The sequence below is a fragment of the Scylla paramamosain genome, unplaced genomic scaffold (assembly GCF_035594125.1).
Source record: "Scylla paramamosain isolate STU-SP2022 unplaced genomic scaffold, ASM3559412v1 Contig3, whole genome shotgun sequence".
Classification (NCBI taxonomy): Eukaryota; Metazoa; Arthropoda; class Malacostraca; order Decapoda; family Portunidae; genus Scylla; species Scylla paramamosain.
This window is the reverse complement of record NW_026973668.1, coordinates 595,001-617,500: the sequence shown is the minus strand read 5'-3', so window position 1 is coordinate 617,500 and position 22,500 is coordinate 595,001. Positions and strand designations below refer to the sequence as shown.

At 36.8% G+C, this 22,500-nt stretch overlaps 2 protein-coding genes across 8 annotated transcripts in view; both read right to left on the bottom strand.

Annotated features, from left to right (window-relative positions):
- LOC135096213 (lymphocyte-specific helicase-like) overlaps positions 1 to 4,536 on the bottom strand; it is an 18,728-nt gene extending 14,192 nt beyond the window's left edge. For 2 of the 7 annotated variants that reach the window (XM_063997578.1, XM_063997580.1), the window contains exons 1-3: positions 1,202 to 1,359; positions 247 to 373; positions 1 to 14 (exon numbers count right to left, since the gene is read on the bottom strand). The exon at positions 1 to 14 is cut by the window's left edge and continues 58 nt beyond it. In XM_063997578.1, coding sequence (XP_063853648.1) covers positions 1 to 14; positions 247 to 373 — 141 coding nt within the window. In that variant the 5' untranslated portion in view covers positions 1,202 to 1,359. Of the gene's footprint in view, positions 73 to 246; positions 374 to 1,201; positions 1,360 to 4,191 lie in introns of those variants that run through there. The other 5 variants (XM_063997579.1, XM_063997582.1, XM_063997581.1 and 2 more) reach the window with 5 other exon arrangements.
- A 9,539-nt stretch (positions 4,537 to 14,075) lies between these two features.
- Positions 14,076 to 21,580, bottom strand: LOC135096231 (major facilitator superfamily domain-containing protein 6-A-like). Its single transcript, XM_063997596.1, has 10 exons — positions 21,492 to 21,580; positions 20,671 to 20,973; positions 20,071 to 20,272; positions 19,522 to 19,690; positions 18,921 to 19,190; positions 18,128 to 18,380; positions 17,432 to 17,619; positions 16,131 to 16,265; positions 14,495 to 14,925; positions 14,076 to 14,103 (listed from the first exon to the last, which is right to left on the bottom strand). Exons 2-10 carry the CDS (start codon positions 20,732 to 20,734, stop codon positions 14,076 to 14,078), a joined length of 1,740 nt encoding a protein of 579 aa, XP_063853666.1. The 5' UTR covers positions 20,735 to 20,973; positions 21,492 to 21,580.
- Positions 21,581 to 22,500: the final 920 nt, after the last annotated feature.

Here is a 22,500-nt window from a genome sequence, read left to right as displayed (position 1 = left end):
CTTGCTGGGGCGCGCTGGGGAGAGGGAGGGGGAGGGGGAGGGGTCATCCTGTGCGTAAGGGGGTGCTGGCATCTGAGAGAGAGAGAGAGAGAGAGAGAGAGAGAGAGAGAGAGAGAGAGAGAGAGAGAGAGAGAGAGAGAGAGAGAGAGAGAGAGAGAGAGAGAGAGGAGTCATTATTTGAGTGTTAGGTTAAGTTAGGTTTGAGTGTGTCAGGTCAGGTCACGGCAGGTCAACGTTTAAACTTACCATCTGACAGTTTGGTGACCTGTGCCTCTGTCCCCTCCCTCTTGCTGGCAGTGGTGGTGGTGGTGGTCGCGGGGTCACAGGAGAGGGCGACCTGCTGTGGGGTCAACTGCTGTGTGACCTCTGCCATCTGCAACATCGGACAGGTCATTATAATGTGACCTAAGCTGACCTGACCTAACACACAGGGCAGGTTACACTTGTTACCCAGCCCTCCTCCCCTCCCTCCCTCTGCAGCCTGCACATCTTGATATAGGCCTACTGCAGCACCACCCAGGCCTATGTAAAGTTAAGATGAACATAAAAATCTCAGGAAATCGCCCGTACATCCCGTTTTCTGTGGTGTTAAACAAGAAATAAATGATTAGTTAGAATAGGGAAATTAACTCAACATAGGCCTAAAAAAATTGCCCCCACAAAAGTATAATTTCTTCCAGATTTGACAGAATAGTAAAATTATTAGAAAAACCTAAAAAAAATTCACTAATTCTTCTTTTAAATACGATAAAAAAAAATTATCTATGATTTTGAAGGGGTTAAGTTTGCATTAAGGGGGGCGACGGGGGGCAGGGGGCGGCAAGGGGGGCAGGGGCGGCGAGGGGGGCAGGGGCGGCGAGGGGGGCGTGGGGGGGAGCACAGGGGCACATCTAAGGCTACATCAGAAAATTTAGTGATTCTTTCAAGTGTAAACAAAACAATTCCCTAAAACAACATTTATCTCGTAACTATGCACACACACACACACGCACGCACTCACACATACACACACACGCACACACGCACATTTAATTAGGGCGAGGCGTCACTGGCTGCACAGGGAAGCAATTAAAGTGGTCTGAAATATCTTAAAGAGGCTGGCGTGGAGTGGCGGTGGAGTGGCGCGGGTAACCAATAGAACAACACCATTTCTCAAGTAAATAAGTATCGTATCTCACTCAACACCATCTCAGCCACTCACCTTCCTGTATTTAGTGGTGTGTGCGTGTGTCTGGGTGTCTGTAGGTGTGGAGGCGCCCTTCAGAGCCACCACTTTGCAAGACACACGCGGAAAGCTGATTCAACACAAGCTACCTGCAGATTCACTTTTTTGGCGCGACTTTGTGGGCCGTCTCATCTCCCAGGGACAGTTTTTCTTTGTTTTTTACTAATTACACTGGTTTTTATTTATATTTATCGGTTTTCTAGGTTATGATGATTAATGAAGGTTATATTATTCGTTTTACATAGGGTTTATCTTATGGTAGTATTTTAAGGTACCACAAGCTATAAAATCCCATGTATCTATTCTTTACGTTTTTTCTTATTTACGCCACTTATCCTTAATATTTTCCGGTACGAGATAATCTAAAATACTTAAAAAACTCCGTACTAGTTCTTTATTCATCAAAAGTAGCCTCAAATAGTGAATTATAACGCGACCGTCCCTGCCTCAACACTGTACCAAGGACGTCGTTATACAATGTTGACATGCTGAGAATTGTATAAGAATGACGCAATAAATTTAATCCTCTTCCTCTTCCTCGTCTTCCTCACCCTCATCCTCCTTTCTTCCCCTTCCTCCTCTGGCAGAAAAGGGGTAAGAGGAGGAAATAAACGAAAATAATGAGAAAGGAATAAGCAAATACTGAATAAAGCAAGAAATAATGAGTAATATGATTTAAAAACTTTGTCCCTAGCATTTTCCTTCATTTAAATCCTATTCCTCCTCTTCTTCCTCTTAATCTTCCTTTCTTCTTCATCCTCTTCAAGATTATTCACGATTTTGTGGTTTTAAATGAGAGACTTCTATATGATTTTCTCTCTCTCTCTCTCTCTCTCTCTCTCTCTCTCTCTCTCTCTCTCTCTCTCTCTCTCTCTCTCTCTAAGACAAAAGCGAAAATATCACAAACATTTAAATATACTGACATGATGACAGTAAAATATGTAATAATAATAATAATAACAATAATAATAATAATAATAATAATAATGTGTGTGCGTGTGTGTGTGTGCGTAGGGGAGGACTTACCCAAGAAATAAAATAAAATAAATGCAGTCACCACACACACACACACACACACACACACACACACACACACACACACACACACACACACACACACATTGAAAAGGCTGTAGTTGAAGTGACGTGGGTTTTCAAAGGTGTTTTTAAGGTTCTGGTGAAATATTAACAAGATTTCTACACTGTGAAGAGGGGAACACACACACACACACACACACACACACACACACACACACACACACACACACACTGCATCACCATCTGTACAACGTAAGACAAGGCAACACACACACACACACACACACACACACACACACACACACACACACACACACACACACACACACACACTGCATAAGCATCTGTACAACGTAAGACAAGGCAACACACACACACACACACACACACACACACACACACACACACACACACACACACACACACACACACACACTGCATAAGCATCCGTACAACGTAAGACAAGGCAACACACACACACACACACACACACACACACACACACACACACACACACACACACACACACTGCATCACCATTTGTACAACGTAAGACAAGGCAACACACACACACACACACACACACACACACACACACACACACACACACACACACACTGCATAAGCATCCGTACAACGTAAGAAGGCAACACACATGCGCACACACAAACACACACACACACACACACACACACACACACACACACACACCTTGAAATACCTTGGAAAAAAACACTGAATATTTAGAGGGAGGGACTGGAAGGGAGGTAGGGAAGGTACCACTCTGATAACGCCACGGCCGGGGGGGGGCCTTGTGACGTCACGGGGGGGGTGATGACGTCACAGGGACCGTTATTTACGTACGTACGTATTTGATTTTTGAAAATGACCCCTCTAAAAAACGCAGCTAGACAGGAATGCTTTATAAATTTAGATTTGCCACATTTTTTAACTACTGCCACAAATAACAACACATTTCAAAACGCAGTAGTATTAAAGATATTTAAAAAGAAGTATCTGGAAACTGTTGCAACATTCACCCCATTTAAAATCGTTCAAATGTCCACCCATTCTGGCTTCAACATAACGGAAAACACTTTAAAAAATCTGAACTATTTTCTAAAACCATTTACAGTGACCTACAAGCACTAATAAAAAATCGACCGAAAAAAAAAAATCAACATTATTGGAAGTTGAACACGAATAAAAAGCAGTTTACGGTGCACGCATTTCACTGAGCGGGACGGCAACACACTTAAAAAAACAATAACTATTTTTTAAAACCAATAAGAACCTAGTACAGGCTCAAATCAAAAATTTAGTTTGGGGACCGTAAAAAAATACGCCGAAAACGGCCCTCTTATTTACACAAAAACAACGCCAAAATCACCACTTTTCACGCAACACACGCGCTCAAATAACTTAAAAAACAACGAAATATTTTTACAAACCATAAAATCTTAGCTACAAGCCGAAATAAAATACTTAGGAAATTTAAAAATAATATTGGAACCGGCGGGGGGCTGGGGAGCCTTATCAAAGATGGCGGCGGGAGGGGCCAGTGGAAGCGACCAACCCTTCTCACTCATTTAAACGCTCGCCTAACTTAAACTAAATAATGGCAGGTATATTTAACGAGCGGATATTAAAGGTTGGTCATGTGGCTCCGCTTTGCAACAGTATTGGTTTAAAACACTCACAGATAAGATAAATAATGGCTGATATATAGAGATGACCCAGATTGTTTACATTTTCATTAAGTTAAATTTTACGGTTTTTAGCAACGAGACGAGGCTGACATAGGGATATATTGTGCTGGAGGTTAGGTGAGATGCGTTAAAATGCATTAAAACCGTGGATTGTTCAGTTATTCATTAAAAAAGTTACGTTAAGTTACCTAAATATATTCTAACACTTCCTGACCTTACCTTCCCTGTGGTGGTGGTGGTGGTGGTGGTGGTGGTGGTGGTACCTTCCTGCCTCCTCGTCACTATGGCTGGCTGTCTAGCACCTTCTCACAGCCAAACTGTTCTTTATTTTGCTTGTTTTCACCCACTGCTGCCTTCGGGTGTCCACTGCCGGAGCCCACGCCTTCCTCATTACCAACTAAAGGTTTAACTGATGAGTAAGCCTTGCCAGCCACTGTGCAGGCGTGGTTACACACACACAAACACACAAATTCTGTCAGGCTGGGAGTTGAAACACGCCACACACTGACTGCTTAACTTGGCAGGCAGCGGGCACCCACACCTTCTCCCTCACATGGTCACTTCAGTACTGGCTGGCGCACGTCCTCAGCCCAGCGCAGTGTTGCCAGATCTACTCAGGGACAATTTTTTATTACCAGATTGACTTTTTCAGTACCAAACTAATGATAAAATATGTTTTCGTAGTTTTTTAGTTGAAATAAAAGTATATTCTTGCTTGGTTAGTGAAGAAGGGCATCCAAGCCACCGTATGTTTCCTTAGCAGCTATATACGTGTTGGTTATATTAATTTCTCCAGCATTTTGTCACATTCATTATCTTTGCAGCACTTCCCAGTCGTTAGCATTAGCAGAGAAACTAAGTAGCAGGACGGACTGCCCATCATCTATCATTTCAAACTGTACTTCCACTTCCAACGTTAACACACTTCTCTCTCTCAAATTCTTCTTTCATCCAACTTTCCTATCCCCAATTCGTTCGTTCAGTCGTTAGCAGCGTGGTCCGGGTTCTGAGCATTGTTTCAAGCATGGACTATTTCATTCATTTACGTATACTTTAGTTTTTATTGCATTTGCATGTGAGAAAACTCTTTTAACAAACGCACTGCTTCCTGGGGCTGTTAGACATGATAATATATACGATGCCAGTTCCTCGTATAGTTTAGAATCTGCTTCAGTAATTTATTTTCGAGAATACAACAGCATCATGAGTTTATCTTGCCACCAAAAAAAGACTTCCTCTACTCACGTGTGGTAATAAATTCTTTCGTACTGATTTTCATAAGCCTTCGTCGTTTATGTTTGTAGGTTAGGTTAGGTTAGGTTAGGTTACGTTAGGTTAGGTTAGGTTAGGTTAGGTTAGGTTCTTTCGTACTGATTTTCACAAGCTTCCGTCGTTTCTGTTTGTAGGTTAGGTTAGGTTAGGTTAGGTTAGGTTAGGTTACGTTAGGTTAGGTTAGGTTAGGTTAGGTTAGGTTAGGTTCTTTCGTACTGATTTTCACAAGCTTCCGTCGTTTCTGTTTGTAGGTTAGGTTAGGTTAGGTTAGGTTACGTTAGGTTAGGTTAGGTTAGGTTAGGTTAGGTTAGGTTAGGTTAGGTTAGGTTAGGTTACGTTAGGTTAGGTTAGGTTACGTTAGGTTAGGTTAGGTTAGGTTAGGTTAGGTTAGGTTAGGTTCTTTCGTACTGATTTTCACAAGCCTTCGTCGTTTATGTTTGTAGGTTAAGAAACAGTAGGAACTTGTAAGACTGCCTAGGTGTGTACAGGGTCTTGTCCTTCTCCTCCTCCTCCTCCTCCTCCTGCTCCTCCTTCTCCTCCTCCTATTCTCTTGTCATCCTCCTCCTACTTCTTCTCCTCCTCCTCCTCCTCCTCTTCTCTTGTCCTCCTTCTCCTTCTCCTCCTCCTCCTTTCTTGTCATCCTCCTCCTACTTCTTCTCCTCCTCCTCCTCCTCCTCCTCCTCTTCTCTTCTCCTCCTTCTACTTCTCCTCCTCCTATTCTCTTGTCATCCTCCTCCTACTTCTTCTCCTCCTCCTCCTCCTCCTCCTCCTCTTCTCTTGTCCTCCTTCTCCTTCTCCTCCTTCTCCTCCTCTCTTGGCATCCTCCTCCTACTTCTTCTCCTCCTCCTCCTCCTCCTCTCTTGTCCTCCTTCTACTTCTCCTTCTCCTCCTCTCTTGGCATCCTCCTCCTACTTCTTCTCCTCCTCCTCCTCCTCCTCCTCTTTTCTTCTCCTCCTTCTACTTCTCCTCCTCCTATTCTCTTGTCATCCTCCTCCTTCTTCTCCTCCTCCTCCTCTCTTGTCATCCTCCTCCTCCTCCTCCTCCTCCTCCTCCTCCTCCTCCTCCTCCTCCTCCTTTTTCAATTCATGAGAGAAAAAGAAAATATTTAGAAGCATTTAAGTATATTGACAAAATTACAATTGGTGGTAATAATAATAATAATAATAATAATAATAATAATAATAATAATAATAATAATAATAATAATAATAATAGTTGTTGATATTTTTCACTACAAAAATATTATTAATGTATTCTTGTATGTTACAGAGGAAACATACGTACGTACATACATACATACAACAACAACAACAACAACAACAACAACAACAACAACAAAATGCATTGAAAATATACTACTGCTACTACTACTACTACTACTACTACTACTACTACTACTACTACTACTACTACTGCTACTACTATTACAATGAAAATATATATAAATTCTCCATTTAAATCAACAAACAAACAAACAAACAAATAAATAAACGATAATATTTTTTTTCTTTCTTCCTCTTCCTCTTTTTCTTATATTTTGCTTTATTTCCTTATTTTCTTAACATTTCCCTTCTTATTTCCTTTCGTTCAAATCTAATTACTCTCTTCCTCTTCTTCTTCTTTCATCTTCTTTCATTTTTCCCGTTTTCCTTCAATTTCCTCATTTTCTATTGGGCGTAATTCAATTTCAAACATATTCATTCTCTCAACACACCTGAAACACACCTGAAAACACTCTACAACACCCAAAACCACACCTGAACCCTTAATGTGCTGTTTCTCACACTATTACACCCAAAACACACCTGTTACACACCTGTAACGCCAAATTTTCGGTTCCTACACCTGAAACACACCTGAAACGCACTTTATATGATATACAACACCTAAAAACACACCTACACTGCAAACAAGCCTTTCCACACCTGCAACACACCTGCAACACTGCTTTCCACAACCAAAACACCGTTGGAATCTTAAAATATCACTTCCACACCTGTAGCAAGCCTGGAACACCACTAAACCACACCAAAACACACCTGAAACGTGTGCGGTCTTACAACACACCTGAAATGCCACAAAGGTTACGTCAGAGGTTGAAAACACACCTGAACACACCTGCTGCCTTGTAATTTCGCTCCCTACACCTGTAACACACCTGAGAATCGCGTTTATTACACCCAAAACACACCTGCATATTGAGTATTCCCTGGCACACCTGAAATACACCTGGGTCGTGAAAATATTACTTCTTTGCTAAATACACATCTACACACACCTGTCATTTCGAAACACACACCTGAAAATTTTAATACGAATAATTATCTCATTTTTTTTTATTTATTTTTCTTTTAGTTAATCTTTCTATCTCTATTTATTTATTTATATTTTTTTCTTTCCTAAACTCAAAATTAAATCATTAAAAAAATATATGTAATTATGTGCGCGTGTGTGTGCGTTTGTGCGTACGTGTGTAAAGGGCGCGAGGCTAATAATTTTTATATATATTCCTTTAACTAACTACTAAAGCTTCTTTATTATTATTATTATTAGTTATTATGAAAGCTCTATATTATTTTTGATATTTTGAAGTTAATCTGCCCTTTTTTTTTTCTATATATATATTTTAAATTCGAAATATTATTATGTTTATCTACTAATTCAATTTTCTCATGTTAAACTCTCTAAAGCAATATATTGTTTTGATATGTTGAAGTTAAACTGTTTATTTATTTATTTATTTATTTAAACTACTGCTATTATTATTATTTTCATGTTTAAATACGTTATTAATTCAATTTCTTAATGTTAAATTCGATCAATATTTTTTTTTATATATTTTGAAGTTAAACGGTTTTTTTTTTTTTTTATTTAAACTACTGCTATTATTATTATTTTCATATTTAAATACGGTATTAATTCAGTTTCTTTATGTTAAATTCGATCAATAATATTTTTTTTATATATATTTTGAAGTTAAACGTTTTATTTTTTATTTAAACTATTATTATTATTTTTTTTTCATATTTAAATACGATATTAATTCAATTTCTTTATGTTAAACTTATAAGAACAAAATTTTCCAGTTAAACAATTTATTTATTTATCTTTTTATTTTATATTTTTAAGTTAAACTATTTATTTATGTATTTATTTTATTTAAACTAATACTGCTGTTATTTTTTTTTTTTTTCATGTTTCAATGCGTATTAATTCAATTTCTTGATGTTTAACTTATTACAACAAAATTTTCAAGATATAATTTTTGTTAAGTATTTTCAATTTAAACATATATTTTTTTTCTCAATTTCCCGAAACAAAAATAAACAAACAAACAAACAAACAAAAACATTTCAAGACGAGCAATAAAGACCTCCCATTTTCTTTACTAAAACAACCAATTATCTCCACTTCCTAGTATTAAAATGGCGCAATATCTCCATTTTCTTCCACCAAACTAGGAGAATAATATTATGAATAACTATGAAGCCGCCATCTTTAACGAGGCACACATCAAGTCGACGGTCTACCATGAAAGCCTATTTATTTTTGATGCGCTTGTGTTAAGAATTATTAAAACTACTTATTTCTAGACATTACCTTGATTATTTTTAGTTATTTTTTTGTTACATTATTTATTATTACTATTATTACCGCTATTTTAACTTAGAGGTTTATAATTAACTGAATATAATGAAATTGTTGTTATTTTTTATGCGCTCGTGTTAAGAATTATTAAAACTACTTATTATAAAACATTACCTTAATTATTTTTTAGTTATTTTTTGTTACATTATTTATTATTACTATTATTACAGCTATTTTAACTTAGAGGTTTATAATTAATTAAATATATAATGAAATACTGATTTAACCTAACCTAACCTAACCTAACGTAACCTAACCTGACCTGACCTGACCTGACCTGACCAAATCTTAACAAAATCAATCGAATTTGACCTTAAAAACGTATTGGCACCTAACCTGACCTGACCTGACCTTACAAACCTAACGTAATCTAACTTAACCTAGCCTACCGTAACTTGACCTGACCTGACCTGACCAAATCTTAAAACCGAATTTGACCTTGGAATGACACCTAACCTAACCTGACCTGACCTTATAAACCTAACGTAACCTAACCTAACGTAACCTAACCTAACCTGACCTGACCTGACCTAACCTGACCTAACTTGACCTGACCTGACCTGACCTGACATTTCTCTAAGGCAAGCTTTTTTTTTGCTTAGGCACAAATTTTATAAGGCTTGTGACAGAGTGTTTGTTTGTTTATTTGTTTGTTTGTTTGTTTATTTGTTTATTTGTTTGTGCAAGTGAGGCAGGCGAGATAAGACGATATGGCAACACTGCTTAACTGCCGCTCTCTCTCTCTCTCTCTCTCTTGAAAATTGTAGTAGTAGTAGTACTAGTAGTGGTAGTAGTGGTAGTAGTAGTAGTAGTAGTAGTAGTGGTAGTAGTGGTGGTGGTGGTAGTAGTAGTAGTAATAGTATTAGTAGTAGTAGTAGTGGTAGTAGTAGTAGTAGTAGTGTTTCAGAGAGAGCGAGAGAGAAAGAGCGAGCGTGGCAGTACGTACGACTACTGCATTAATACTGGCGTTTTTAATAGACTCACTGTACTTATAAATGGACAGAATACACACACGATACAAATATTCATACAAAAATTATGTATAAGTATTTTTTTTTTAGTGTTTTGTTCATGTTCTGTTATTTTATTTATTTGTTTATTTTTTTTATAAGGGAAATTAATGAAGAAAAAGGTTTATTATTAAGAGTGAAATATTAAAAAAAAAAGATATTTTTAAAACTTTTTTCGTTCTTTTTCGTTTTTTTTTTTAACGGAAAATTTTGATTCTAAAAAAAATAAATAAATAAATAAAATAAATGTAAATATTTTTCTGTTTGTTTTTTTGTGTTTATCTATTTTTTTTGTTTATTTGTTTATTTCTTTGTTTGTTTATTTGTTTATTTTGAGATATGTAATTCTTGACGCGAAAAATACTAATACTAATAATACTACTACTACTACTAATAATAATAATAATAATTGAGAATACTGAAGTGAGCATTGCATAATTACATAGATTACTACAATACATAGGAACTTGAGAAATTATATACTTAAAGGAATACATAAAAATAAATAAATAAATAAATAAATAAATAAATAAATAAATAAATACAGGAACTTTGAACCGAAATCTATAAATAAATAAATAAATAAATAAATAAATAAATAAATAATAATAATAATGGAAGGAAAATTACGAGAAAATATGAAAAAAGACGAAAAAAAGAGAAAATAAATGAAAAAAATAGGAAAAGTTAGGAAAAATTTAAAAAGGAAAATGAAAAATTAAGAAAATCCAAAAAAATTATACGAATAAATTAAAAAAATGCGAGAAAATTAAAGAAAAAAGAAAAGAAAATAGAAAATAGAAAAAAACAAAGAAAATAAAGGAAAAAAGAGAAAATAAATGAAAAAAAATAGGAAAAGTTAGAAAAATGAAAAGAAAAAAAGAGAAAAAATGAAGAAAAAATGCAATAGAAATGAAAAAATGCGAGAAAATGAAAGAAAAGGAAGAAAAAATAAGATAAAATAGAAAAATAAATAAAAAAGAGAAAATAAATGAAAAAAAATAGGAAAAGTTAGAAAAATGAAAAGAAAAAAGAGAAAAATGAAGAAAAAATGCAATAGAAATGAAAAAAATACGAGAAAATGAAAGAAAAGGAAGAAAAATTGGAAAAATATGAACAAAATACGAGAAAATGAAAGAAAATGAAGAAATGAAAAAAATACGAGAAAATTAAAGAAAAAAAAAGGAAAAAATGAAAAAAACGAGAAAATGAAAGAAAATTAAGAAAAAATGAAGAAAAAATAATGAAAATACGAGGAAGTGAAAGAAAATTAAGAAAAATGAAAAAAAATGATGAAAACCCGAGAAAATTAAAGAAAATTAAGAAAAAAATGAAAAAAATAATGAAAAAATACGAGAAAATTAAAGAAAATTAAGAAAAAATGAAAAAAATAATGAAAATACGAGAAAATTAAAGAAAAAAAATGAAAAAAATGATGAAAAAATACGAGAAAATGATAGAAAATTAAGAAAAAAGGAAAAAAATGAAAATACGAGAAAATTAAAGAAAAAAAAATGAAAAAAATTACGAAAAAATACGAGAAAATTAAAGAAAAAAAGAAAAAAAAAGATAAAATAGAGAAAACAAAGAAAAAAAAGAAAAAAAAGAAAAGAAAAATAAAATAAAAATAAAATGAAAATAATGGAAAGAGAGAGAAGGAAAAGAAAACGAGGCAAAAACAAGCAGAAAAACACAACAACAACAACAACAACAACAACAACAACAACAACAACAACAACAACAAGAACGAGCAAACAAACCAAGCACAACAAGACAACACAACACAAACGATAACAAACAAACAAACAAACAAACAAACAAACAAAACTCGTAAAACAGAAAACGGGAATGACTTTAATTTTTTTTTTGTATATTAAAGAAAATTTAACTTAACCTCAAAATTAAATAAAAAAATAAATAAAAATAAATAAATAAATAAATACGATAAAAAAACACATTATTTGAAATTTTTTATCGAGAATTAATATCAAAAAAAACAATTATTTCATTTAAAACCGCAAAAAAATATAAAAATTAAATAAATAAATAAATAAATAGATAAATATATTAAAAAATAATATATAAACTCATTAATTAAACCTCATTATTATTATTATTATTATTATTACTATTATTATTATCATTATCAAAAGTAATTATCTCTAAGAATTATTAATATTACAGTATAGCAGCAGAAATTATATTAAAATTACCCCAAAAAATGTAATTAACCTAAATAATAAGAATAAGATAAAAGAAAACAAAGATTTGCTGAAAGGAACCATCGGCCCAGTCCACCACGATAAAAAAATAAATAAATAAATAAATAAATAAAATAAATAAACAAATAAAAACGAGGAAAAAAACAAGAAAAAAACAATAAAACAAAGTAAAAAAACATATCTTATCTATAAAATCCAGCCTGGTAATCTTAAAGGAACATAAAAACAGTAAAAACAACAAAAAAAAAACAACGAAACAAACTAAAAATAAACTAAAAATTAATCTTACTTCAATAACCTGCTTAAAAATCTTAAAGGAACGTCAAAAAAAACACACAAAAAACAAGAAAAACAAGAAAAATAAGAAAGGCAATAAAAACAACAAGAAAACAACGAAACAAACTAAAAACGAACTAAAAATATATATAAAAAAAACAATATCATATCTTAACAATCCAGTTTGATAATCTTAAAGGAACGCAAACCAAAAAAACAAACTAACTAACAAACTAACTAAAAAAAAAAAAAGAGAGAAAAGAAAACGAACAAAATAACCTTATCTTAAAATCCAGGCAGCAAATCTTAAAGGAATCTCAAAAGGGAACCATCACGCCAGTCGACCAGCACCATCACCACCTGGCCGGGGGGGTATATATATTACATACCATCCTCCAGGTCCTCCTCAGTAGCTGCCACGGGCCTCATGCTCTCACTGGGGGCCACGTAACCCCCGGGGGAGCCTGGCCCTGGGGAGAGAGAGAGAGAGAGTGAGGGGAGAATTATGCTGGGAGAAGAGGAAGATTAAAAAAAAAAAATAAAACTCGACTTTCTCTCTCCTAAAAAACAGTATTTCTCACTCAAACACACCCAAAAACACTCCAAAAGCACACAAACACTCTCAAACACCCTCAAACACATCCAAAAAACACTGAAAAACACACAAATACACTCGAAAACACCCAAAAACACCCCAAAAACACCCCAAAACACCCAAAACACACACAAACACTCCAAAACACCCCAAAAACACCCCAAAACACCCCAAAACACACACAAACACTCCAAAACACACCCAAAAACACCCAAAACACCCCCAAAAACACACAAATACACTCGAAAACACCCAAACACACCCAAAAACACTCCAAAACACCCAAAAAACACCCAAAAACACCCAAAAAACACCCAAAAACACCCAAAAACACCCAAAACATCCCAAAACACACACAAACACCCCAAAACACTCAAAACACCCAAAAAACACCCCAAAAACACTCAAAAACACCCCAAAAACACTCAAAAACACCCAAAAACACCCCAAAACACTCAAAAACACCCAAAAACACTCAAAAACACCCCAAAAACACCCAAAACACACTCAAAAACACTCAAAAACACCCCAAAAACACCCCAAAAAGCCCCATCTTACCTGGGGCAGCGTCTGAGGGCCAACAGGTGTGGAGGAGCAGGTGTAGAGACACGTGTAGAACGGTGAAGAGGATATTGAAGATCCCAGTGTACAGGAAGGTCCGTCCCCCCCCCACCGTGAAGAACAGAGCCCCCCCCACGAACCCCCCCGTAGCCACGCCTGTAGGAATAGGGGAGAGGGGGTTTGGGGTGGAAATGGGGGTGAAAGGGGTGTGGGGTGATAGATAGAGGGGGTGGAGGGAGCGCAGGAGGGGATACGAAGAGAAATAGGGGACGGGGGAGTATTGGGGGGTTAAGGGGGTACGGGGGAGACAGGAGGGGAGAAAAAAATTAGTAAATAAATAAATAGGGTTTTTGAAATGCTTAAATATCATATATATATAGCAAAAAAACACTAGAAAACATTAAAAAAACACTGAAAAAATAAAACAATAAATTAAGCTATGTGATGTACCCAAAAAAACACAAAAAAATGCAAAAAAACTAAAAACTAAGAAAAAAGAAAATAAATAAACCAAGATACCTAAAATGACCAAAAACACTCAAAAACACTAAAAAATACCCAAAAAACACTCCAAAACACTCAAAAACACCCAAAAACACACCAAACACACCAAAACACCCATAAAAACACCCAAAAACACACCAAAACACACCAAAACATCCAAAAACACCCAAAAACACACCAAAACACACCAAAAACACCCAAAAACACCCCAAAACACCAAAACACACCAAAAACACCCAAAAACACACCACAAAAACACACCAAAAACACCCAAAAACACCCAAAAACACACCAAAACACCCAAAAACACACCAAAACACCCCAAAAACACCCAAAAACACACCAAAACACAAAAACACCCCAAAAACACACCAAAAACACCCAAAAACACACCAAAACACACCCAAAAAAACCCAAAAACACCCCAAAAACACCCAAAAACACCCAAAAACACCCCAAAACACCCACACAAACACACACAGACACACACACACTCACCAATGCCCTCGAAAGACGCCCCCACAATGCCCTGAAGAGTCGCCTGCATCCCTGGAGGAGCGACCTGACTGGCGTATGACGTCATGGTGGCGTAGAAGATTCCGAAGGTCAGTCCGTTCAGTAACTCCACCGGTAGGAACACCCAGGGGTTGGTGATGGCGTAGTACAGGACGTAGCGGACACCGAACACCGCCACCACCAGGGACATGGCATTGGAGTGGCCCAGTTTGCGTATAAAGAACCCAGAGAGGAAGAAGAAGGGGAGTTCTCCACCAAAACATTGCACACCCATTACAAGTCCCTGCAGCAGCTTCAGGTGGGAGAAGTGGCAGTCCCAGGCAAAGGCAACATCCTCTACCAACATTAACTGCAAGAATTAGGGTCTTAGAGGGTTTTTTTTTTGTGTTTTTTTGGGTGTTTTTTGGGTTTTTTGTGTTTTTTTGCGTTTTTTTGTGTTTTTTGGGTAGAAATTGTTGGTTTTTGGGTGTTTTTTTGGGTTTTTATGTTTTTTGGTGGTTTTTTAGTGTTTTTGGGTAGAAATTGTTGGTTTTTGGGTGTTTTTTTTGTGTTTTTTGTGTTTTTTTGTGGTTTTTTGGTGGTTTTTGGGTGTTTTTGGGTAGAAATTGTTGGTTTTTGGGTGTTTTTGGGGAGAAATTTGTGTTTTTTATGTGTTTTTTTGGTAGAAATTTGTGTTTTTTGGGTGTTTTTTGGTAGAAATTGTTGGTTTTTGGGTGTTTTTGGGGAGAAATTTGTGTTTTTTGGGTGTTTTTTTAGGTAGAAATTTGTGTTTTTTGGCGTTTTATGGTTTAAATCTGTTTTTTTGGGTGTTTAATGATAGAAATTTGTGTTTTTTGGGTGTTTTTTTGGTAGAAAATTTGTTTTTTTGGGTGTTTTTTTTGGTAGAAATTTGTGTTTTTTTGGGTGTTTTTTGGTAGAAAATTTGTTTTTTTTGGGTGTTTTTTGGTAGAAATTTGTGTTTTTTTGGGTGTTTTTTGGTAGAAATTTGTGTTTTTTGGGATGTTTTTGGGTGTTTTTGGTGTTTATGAGGTGTTTTAAAGTAGAAAATTGTGTTTTTTTTGTGTGTTTTGTGGTGGAAGGCTAGTTTTTTTATATTAGGTGTTTTTTTGTGTGTTTTGAGGTGTTTGAGAGATAAGAAATTGTGTTTTTTTGTTGGGTGAATCTTGTGTGTGTGTGTGTGTGTGTGTGTGTGTGTGTGTGTGTGTGTGTGTGTGTGTGTGTGTGTGTGTGTTTTTTTATTTATTTTACTAAGGTTTTGGCACCACCACCTTCACAACCACAACCACCACCACCACCACAACCATACCCCTTAGAATACCACCACCACCACTACCCTCACCACCACCACCACCACAACCAGACCCATTAGAATACCACCACCACTACCACCACTACCACCACCACAACCATACCCCTTAGAATACCACCACCACCACTACCCTCACCACCACCACCAGACCCCTAAGAATACCACCACCACCACCACCTTCCACAACCAGACCCCTTAGAATACCACCACCACCACTACCCTCACCACCACCCCCCCACACACACCTGGTAGGTCCACAGAATGCCAGTGGACACCCCCACCACCACACAGCACAGGATAAACAGCACAATACGAGGTTCGCAGATCAACCTGACGACCGTTCCCGCGTTGGCTCCGACCTCCTTCTCCCGCCCCTCCACCTGGAATAGACGGAAGGCTGAGTGGATGGGTGGATAGATAGATAGATATATTAATAGATAAACTGAAAAAATTTAGCAAAAAACACCAAAAAACGCCATAAAACACCAAAAAATGCCCAAAAAACAGCACTTTTTTCTCCCGCTCCTCCACCTGGAATAGACGGAAGGCTGAGTGGATGGGTGGATAGATAGATAGATATATTAATAGATAAGCTGAAAAAAATTGGCAAAAAACACCAAAAAACGCCATAAAACACCAAAAAATGCCCAAAAAACAGCACTTTTTTCTCCTGCTCCTCCACCTGGAATAGACGCAAGGCTGGGTGGATGGGTGGATAGATAGATAGATATATTAATAGATAAGCTGAAAAAAATTGGCAAAAAACACCAAAAAACACCATAAAACACCAAAAAATGCCCAAAAAACAGCACTTTTTCCTCCTGCTCCTCCACCTGGAATAGACGGAAGGCTGAGTGGATGGGTGGATAGATAGATAGATAAATTAATAGATAAGCTGAAAAAATTTAGCAAAAACACCAAAAAACACTGAAAAACAGCAAAAAAACACAAAAATTACAAAAAAAAACAGCACCTTCTTCTCCCGCCCCTCCACCTGGAATAGACGGATGGCTGAGTGGATGGGTGGATAGATAGATAGATAAATTAATAGATAAGCTGAAAAAATGAGAAAAAACACTGAAAAACTCCAAGAAACACTGAAAAACTGCAAAAACACCCAAAAATTGCAAAAAAACAGCACTTTCTTCTTTAGCTCCTCCACCTGAATAGACGGAAGGGTGGATGAGTGGATAGATAGATAAAGAGATAGATAGAGATAGATAGATAGATATATAAGCCCAGAAAATGAGAAAAAAACAAAAAAAAAAAAACAGAAAAACACAAAATAAATTAAAGAAAATTGAAAAAAATAATGAAATAGATTAGAGAATTAATAGATAGAAAGATAATTAGATAGATAGATAGATAATAGATAAATAAGACAAAAAATCAGAAAAAAACACCAAAAAACATACAAAAAACAAAAAAAAACAGAGGTAAACAGACAGACAGAGACACACAAACACCCTCAAAGAAAACAAACGCACCCCAAACACACACACACACACACACACACACACACACACACACACACAAACAAACGAACCTCAAGTCTAGTCGCAGCTAACAGGTCGATGAACAGAATAGCAAGCGAGAGGACAAACGCAGGGGTGTAGTCCTTCTCCGTTTGTCCAAGCGAGGCGTAGTCAATCAGGGCACCGGTGATGACAACAAGCGTACCCCATCCGAGGGACCCAAACAAACGCTGCTCGCCGTACCGATCCCCCTGGGCTCCTGTTTGGATTGGGGGGGAAGGGGGAGTTAGGGGGTGTTTGGGGTTTAAGTAGGGGTCTTTGTGGTGTGTTTGTGGGTGTCTGTTGGGGTGTTCTGGTGTTTTTGAGGTGTTTTTTGGTGTTTTTTGGTGTTTTTTTGGGTGTTTTTGGGTGTTTTTTGGGTGTTTGTGGGTGATTACAATGTTTTAGCTGTGTTTTGGAGTGTTCTGGGGTGTTTAGTGGTGTTTTGGGGTGTTTATGAGTGTTTTTTGGGTGTTTTTGGGTGTTTACAGTGTCTAAGAGTGTTCTGCAGTGTTTGTGAATGTTTTTGGGGTGTTTATGAGTGTTTTTGGGGTGTTTTTGGGGAGTTTTTGGGTGTTTTTGGGGAGTTTTTGGGTGTTTTTGGGGAGTTTTTAGGAGTTTTTGGGTGTTTTTAGGGTGTTTTTGGGTGTTTACAGTGTCTAAGAGTGTTCTGGGGTGTTTGCGAGTGCTTTAAACCATCACAAACACCACCAAACACCCAAACGTGCCTAGTAACTGGAAGCAGATTGTGTCGGACATCACCACACACACCGCCAGCCCTGCCCAAGCCACCACCATGCAGATCATGTGCAGCCAGAACTGTACATGACCTATGACCTCTTCGTAAGTGCTTGGGGCCTTCGTCGGGGGTGCCCCTAGGAAGGTCATGAGGGCTGGGTCATCACAGGTCGCTTGGCAGGTCACGGTGGGGGTCACTGTGGTGGTGTTGGTGGTGTTGACTGGACAGGTGAGGTCTTCAAGCTGAAATGTTGTTGAGAAGAGAATTGTTCGTGTTTTTTATAAAGGATGTGGTGTTTTTTTTGGTGTTTTTTGTGTGTGTTTTTTTTTTTTACAGAGATACACACACACACACACACACACACACACACACACTGCTTATCCCTTAAACAAACACAAAAACACACAAAAAACACACAAAAAACACAAAAAAACACAATTTTACCCCTTTCATCCCCTCCCACACCCGAACACACCCGCCCTCCCCCCAACACACCTGCCCACCACACCTGCCCACACCTGCACTCACCTCCTACCCCTACACACAAAAAAAAAAAAAAAAAAAAAAAAAAAACACAATTTTAACCCTTTCAGCCCCTCCCACACCCCCCAACACACCCGTCCACCACACCTGCCCACACCTGCACTCATCTCCTGCCCCTACACACAAAAAAACACAAAAAAACACAAAAAAACACAAAAAAAACACAATTTTAACCCTTTCAGCCCCTCCCACAGCCCCCAACACACCCGTCCACCACACCTGTCCACACCTGCACTCACCTCCTGCCCCTCCACAGTCAGATTGGCCACAGGGAAGCTTGTACAATGAAAAGTTCTCTTAAACGACCCTATGCTCGTTACAACTGACATATTTAGCTTGTCAGGGCAAGGCTGGACGTCCCACAGCAAGCAGAGTTGTTGTAGTTGTTGTTGTTGTTGTTGTTGTTGTTGTTGTTGTTGTTGTTGTTCGGCTCTCTCTCTCTTCTCTTCTGTTCCTGGGGATGGTGGTGGTGGTGGTGGTGGTGGTCGTTGTTGTTGTTGGCATTGTATCTGTAATTGTAGTAGTAGTAGTAGTAGTAGTAGTAGTAGTAGTAGTAGTAGTAGTAGTAGTAGTAGTAGTAGTAGTAGTAGTAGTAGTAATAATAATAATAATAATAATAATAATAATAATAATAATAATAATAATCTCTTTCTCTCTCTCTCTCTCTCTCTCTCTCTCTCTCTCTCTCTCTCTCACACACACATACACACACACACACACACACACAATCAAAAACAGAACACAACAAACAAACAAACAAACAAACAAACAAACAAAAACAAGTAATCTCTCTCTCTCTCTCTCTCTCTCTCTCTCTCTCTCTCTCTCTCTCTCTCTCACTTGGCAGGTCACAAGGAGGTCACTGGGCAGCGTCGCCAGGTAGTCATCCCGTGCACACCGCTGGCTGGGGTCACAGAAGGTCAGGTCACTCCCGAGGTCACCACAGGTCATATTGAGGCTGGCTAGCTTGGGGTCACTCTCTCTTGGCATGGGAGGGCAGAAGTAGATGCTGGAGAGAGAGAGAGAGAGAGAGAGAGAGAGAGAGAGAGAGAGAGAGAGAGAGAGAGAGAGAGAGAGAGAGAGAGAGAGAGAGAGAGAGAGAGAGAGAGAGAGAGAGAGAGAGAGAGAGAGAGAATGAAAGATAAGAGGATTAAGAGAGAGAGAGAGAGAGAGAGAGAGAGAGGAGAGAGAGAGAGAGAGAGAGAGAGAGAGAGAGAGAGAGAGAGATTAATAAACTGGAAAATATTTGTATAAACGCCTAAAAAAGTAAAAAAAATCGCCAATATTCAATAAAAAAAAAGAAAAAAAACATGAAAAAATAAAAAAAATAAGAAAAAAATCAGAAAAAAAAACAGATTAACACACAAACAAACGCACAAACAAACACACCTGAAGAACCCAAGGGCGCAGACGACAATGGACGACAGGAAAACAGTGCGATGAATTCTCAGCCAATCAGAGAGGAAGCCACTTAACCCCTTGCTCACTAGGCCTAAGAACGGCAGAACTGTGTAAATTAGGCTTATTCCAGTGGGAGAAATGCCTTGTTGTCGGATGTACACTGGGAGGAACGGCAGCATGGGGGCCGTACCTGGGGGGGGGGGTAGAGGGGGCCGGGGGGGGGCGGTCGTTAGGTTAATTTGTTCGTTTGTTTGTTTTTTGTTTGTTTTTATTTTGGTGTTTGTGTATTGAATTTCTCGTTTTATTTCTCGATTTTTTTATTTTTTATTGTTTTTTTGTGTGTGTTTGTTTGTTTGTGTGTTTGTGTGTTGTTGTAGTGGTTGTAGTAGTAGTAGTAGTAGTAGTAGTGAAGTTGTAGTAGTAGTAGTAGTAGTAGTGTAGTTGTAGTAGTAGTAGTAGTAGTAGTAGTGAAGTTGTTCTAGATGTAGTAGTAGTAGTAGTAGTAGTGTAGTTGTAATAGTAGTAGTAGTAGTAGTAGTAGTAGTAGTAGTAGTAGTAGTAGTAGTAGTAGTGTAGTTGTAACCTTACCTGCAAAGAGAAGAAAAAAATGCGCCTTAATTGGCAATAATTTCATATCTATTTTAAGCTTCATGGCAGTAGTAGTAGTAGTAGTAGTAGTAGTAGTAGTAGTAGTAGTGTAGTTGTAACCTTACCTGCAAAGAGAAGAAAAAAATGCGCCTTAATTGGCAATAATTTCATATCTATTTTAAGCTTCATGGCAGTAGTAGTAGTAGTAGTAGTAGTAGTAGTAGTAGTAGTAGTAGTAGTAGTAGTGGTGGTGGTGGTGGTGGCTGTCCCTCTCTCTCTCTCTCTCTCTCTCTCTCTCTGCTTCTGTAAACAAAATGATAATAATAATAATAATAATAATAATAATAATAATAATAATAATAATAACCAGAAGAAGAAGAAGAAGAAGAAGAAGAAGAAGAAGAAGAAGAAGAAGAAGACTTAGGATTACACAGAGAGAGAGAGAGAGAGAGAGAGAGAGAGAGAGAGAGAGAGAGAGAGAGAATTAAGTGGCGGTAGTATTAATCATTGTATAATTCTCTCTCTCTCTCTCTCTCTCTCTCTCTCTCTTTCTCTCTTCTTTCTCTCTTCTCTCTCTCTCTCTCTCTCTCTCTCTCTCTCTCTCTCTCTCTCTCTCTCTCATTCATTATCTTATTAAAATTAATCCAAGAGAGAGAGAGAGAGAGAGAGAGAGAGAGAGAGAGAGAGAGAGAGAGAGAAACACACACACACACTCTCTCTCTTTACCTCTCTCTCTCTCTTTCCCTGACCTTATATTCTGTTGCCTCAGCCCTTCTCACCTTGACCTGACCTTCCCACGTGACCTCTGACCCCTCACTTACCTCCTTCTATGAGTATTTTCTTACTATCTTTAATAATATCTCTCCGTCTCCCGGTTTGTTTTGATTTGTCAGCTGATTCTCTCTCTCTCTCTCTCTCTCTCTCTCTCCCTCTCCCTCTCTCGTTCCTTTAATTGAATTCTAAAATGTTTTATAATCTGTATTTAACTTTTTTTTTCTATTTATTTTTGCTTCTTTTTTTATAATTTCGTTATTTTTTTATTTTTCGTCTGTTTGTTTTTTGTTTTTACTGTTTTTTTTTGCTTTATTTTGTATTTATTTTTTTTATTTTTTGTTGGTTTGCGTAAAGTTGTTCCTTTAAGTTTTGTCTGGCTTATGTAATGGCGGCTGTCGTTATTTTTTTAATATATTTTTCGCTTGTCTGTTTAAGTTTTCAAGCTGTTTTATCTATTTGTTCCGTCTTTCTTTTGATTCTTATTATTTTTTTTCGTTCCTCTGAAGTTAAATTATTGTATTTTTAAGTGTGTTTTATTTCTTTATTAACTATTTTTGGTATTTTTTTCTCTTATATAACAAAAGGCGGCATGGCGTTGCTAGGGCGTTCAACTACCAGACCAACACGTTGCTAGTAAACAAACCAAAATCAATAAAAAATGTATATTTCTATGTATTTCTTACTATATTATTTATCTTTCGTATTTTTTAATTTGTTTTATATATGATTGTTTGTAATTAAAAGACTGGTTTGGATTATCTAATATTTTGTTTCAGCGCTCGACTACCAGACCAACTCGTTGCCAATAAGCTACCCAAAATCAATAAAGAAAATAACTTTCCATGTATTTCTTGCTATAATATTTATCTTTTGTATTTTAAGTTAAATTGTTTGTAATTAAAGGACTGGTTTTATTTGTTTATTCATTTATCTATTTATTTATTTATTTTTTTTATGTATCCGAGTTTCTTTGAGTGTTCAACTACCAGACCAATATCAGAATACATAGTGCCATAGACCATTCTTCTAATTACTAATAAAGAACATTAACAAACC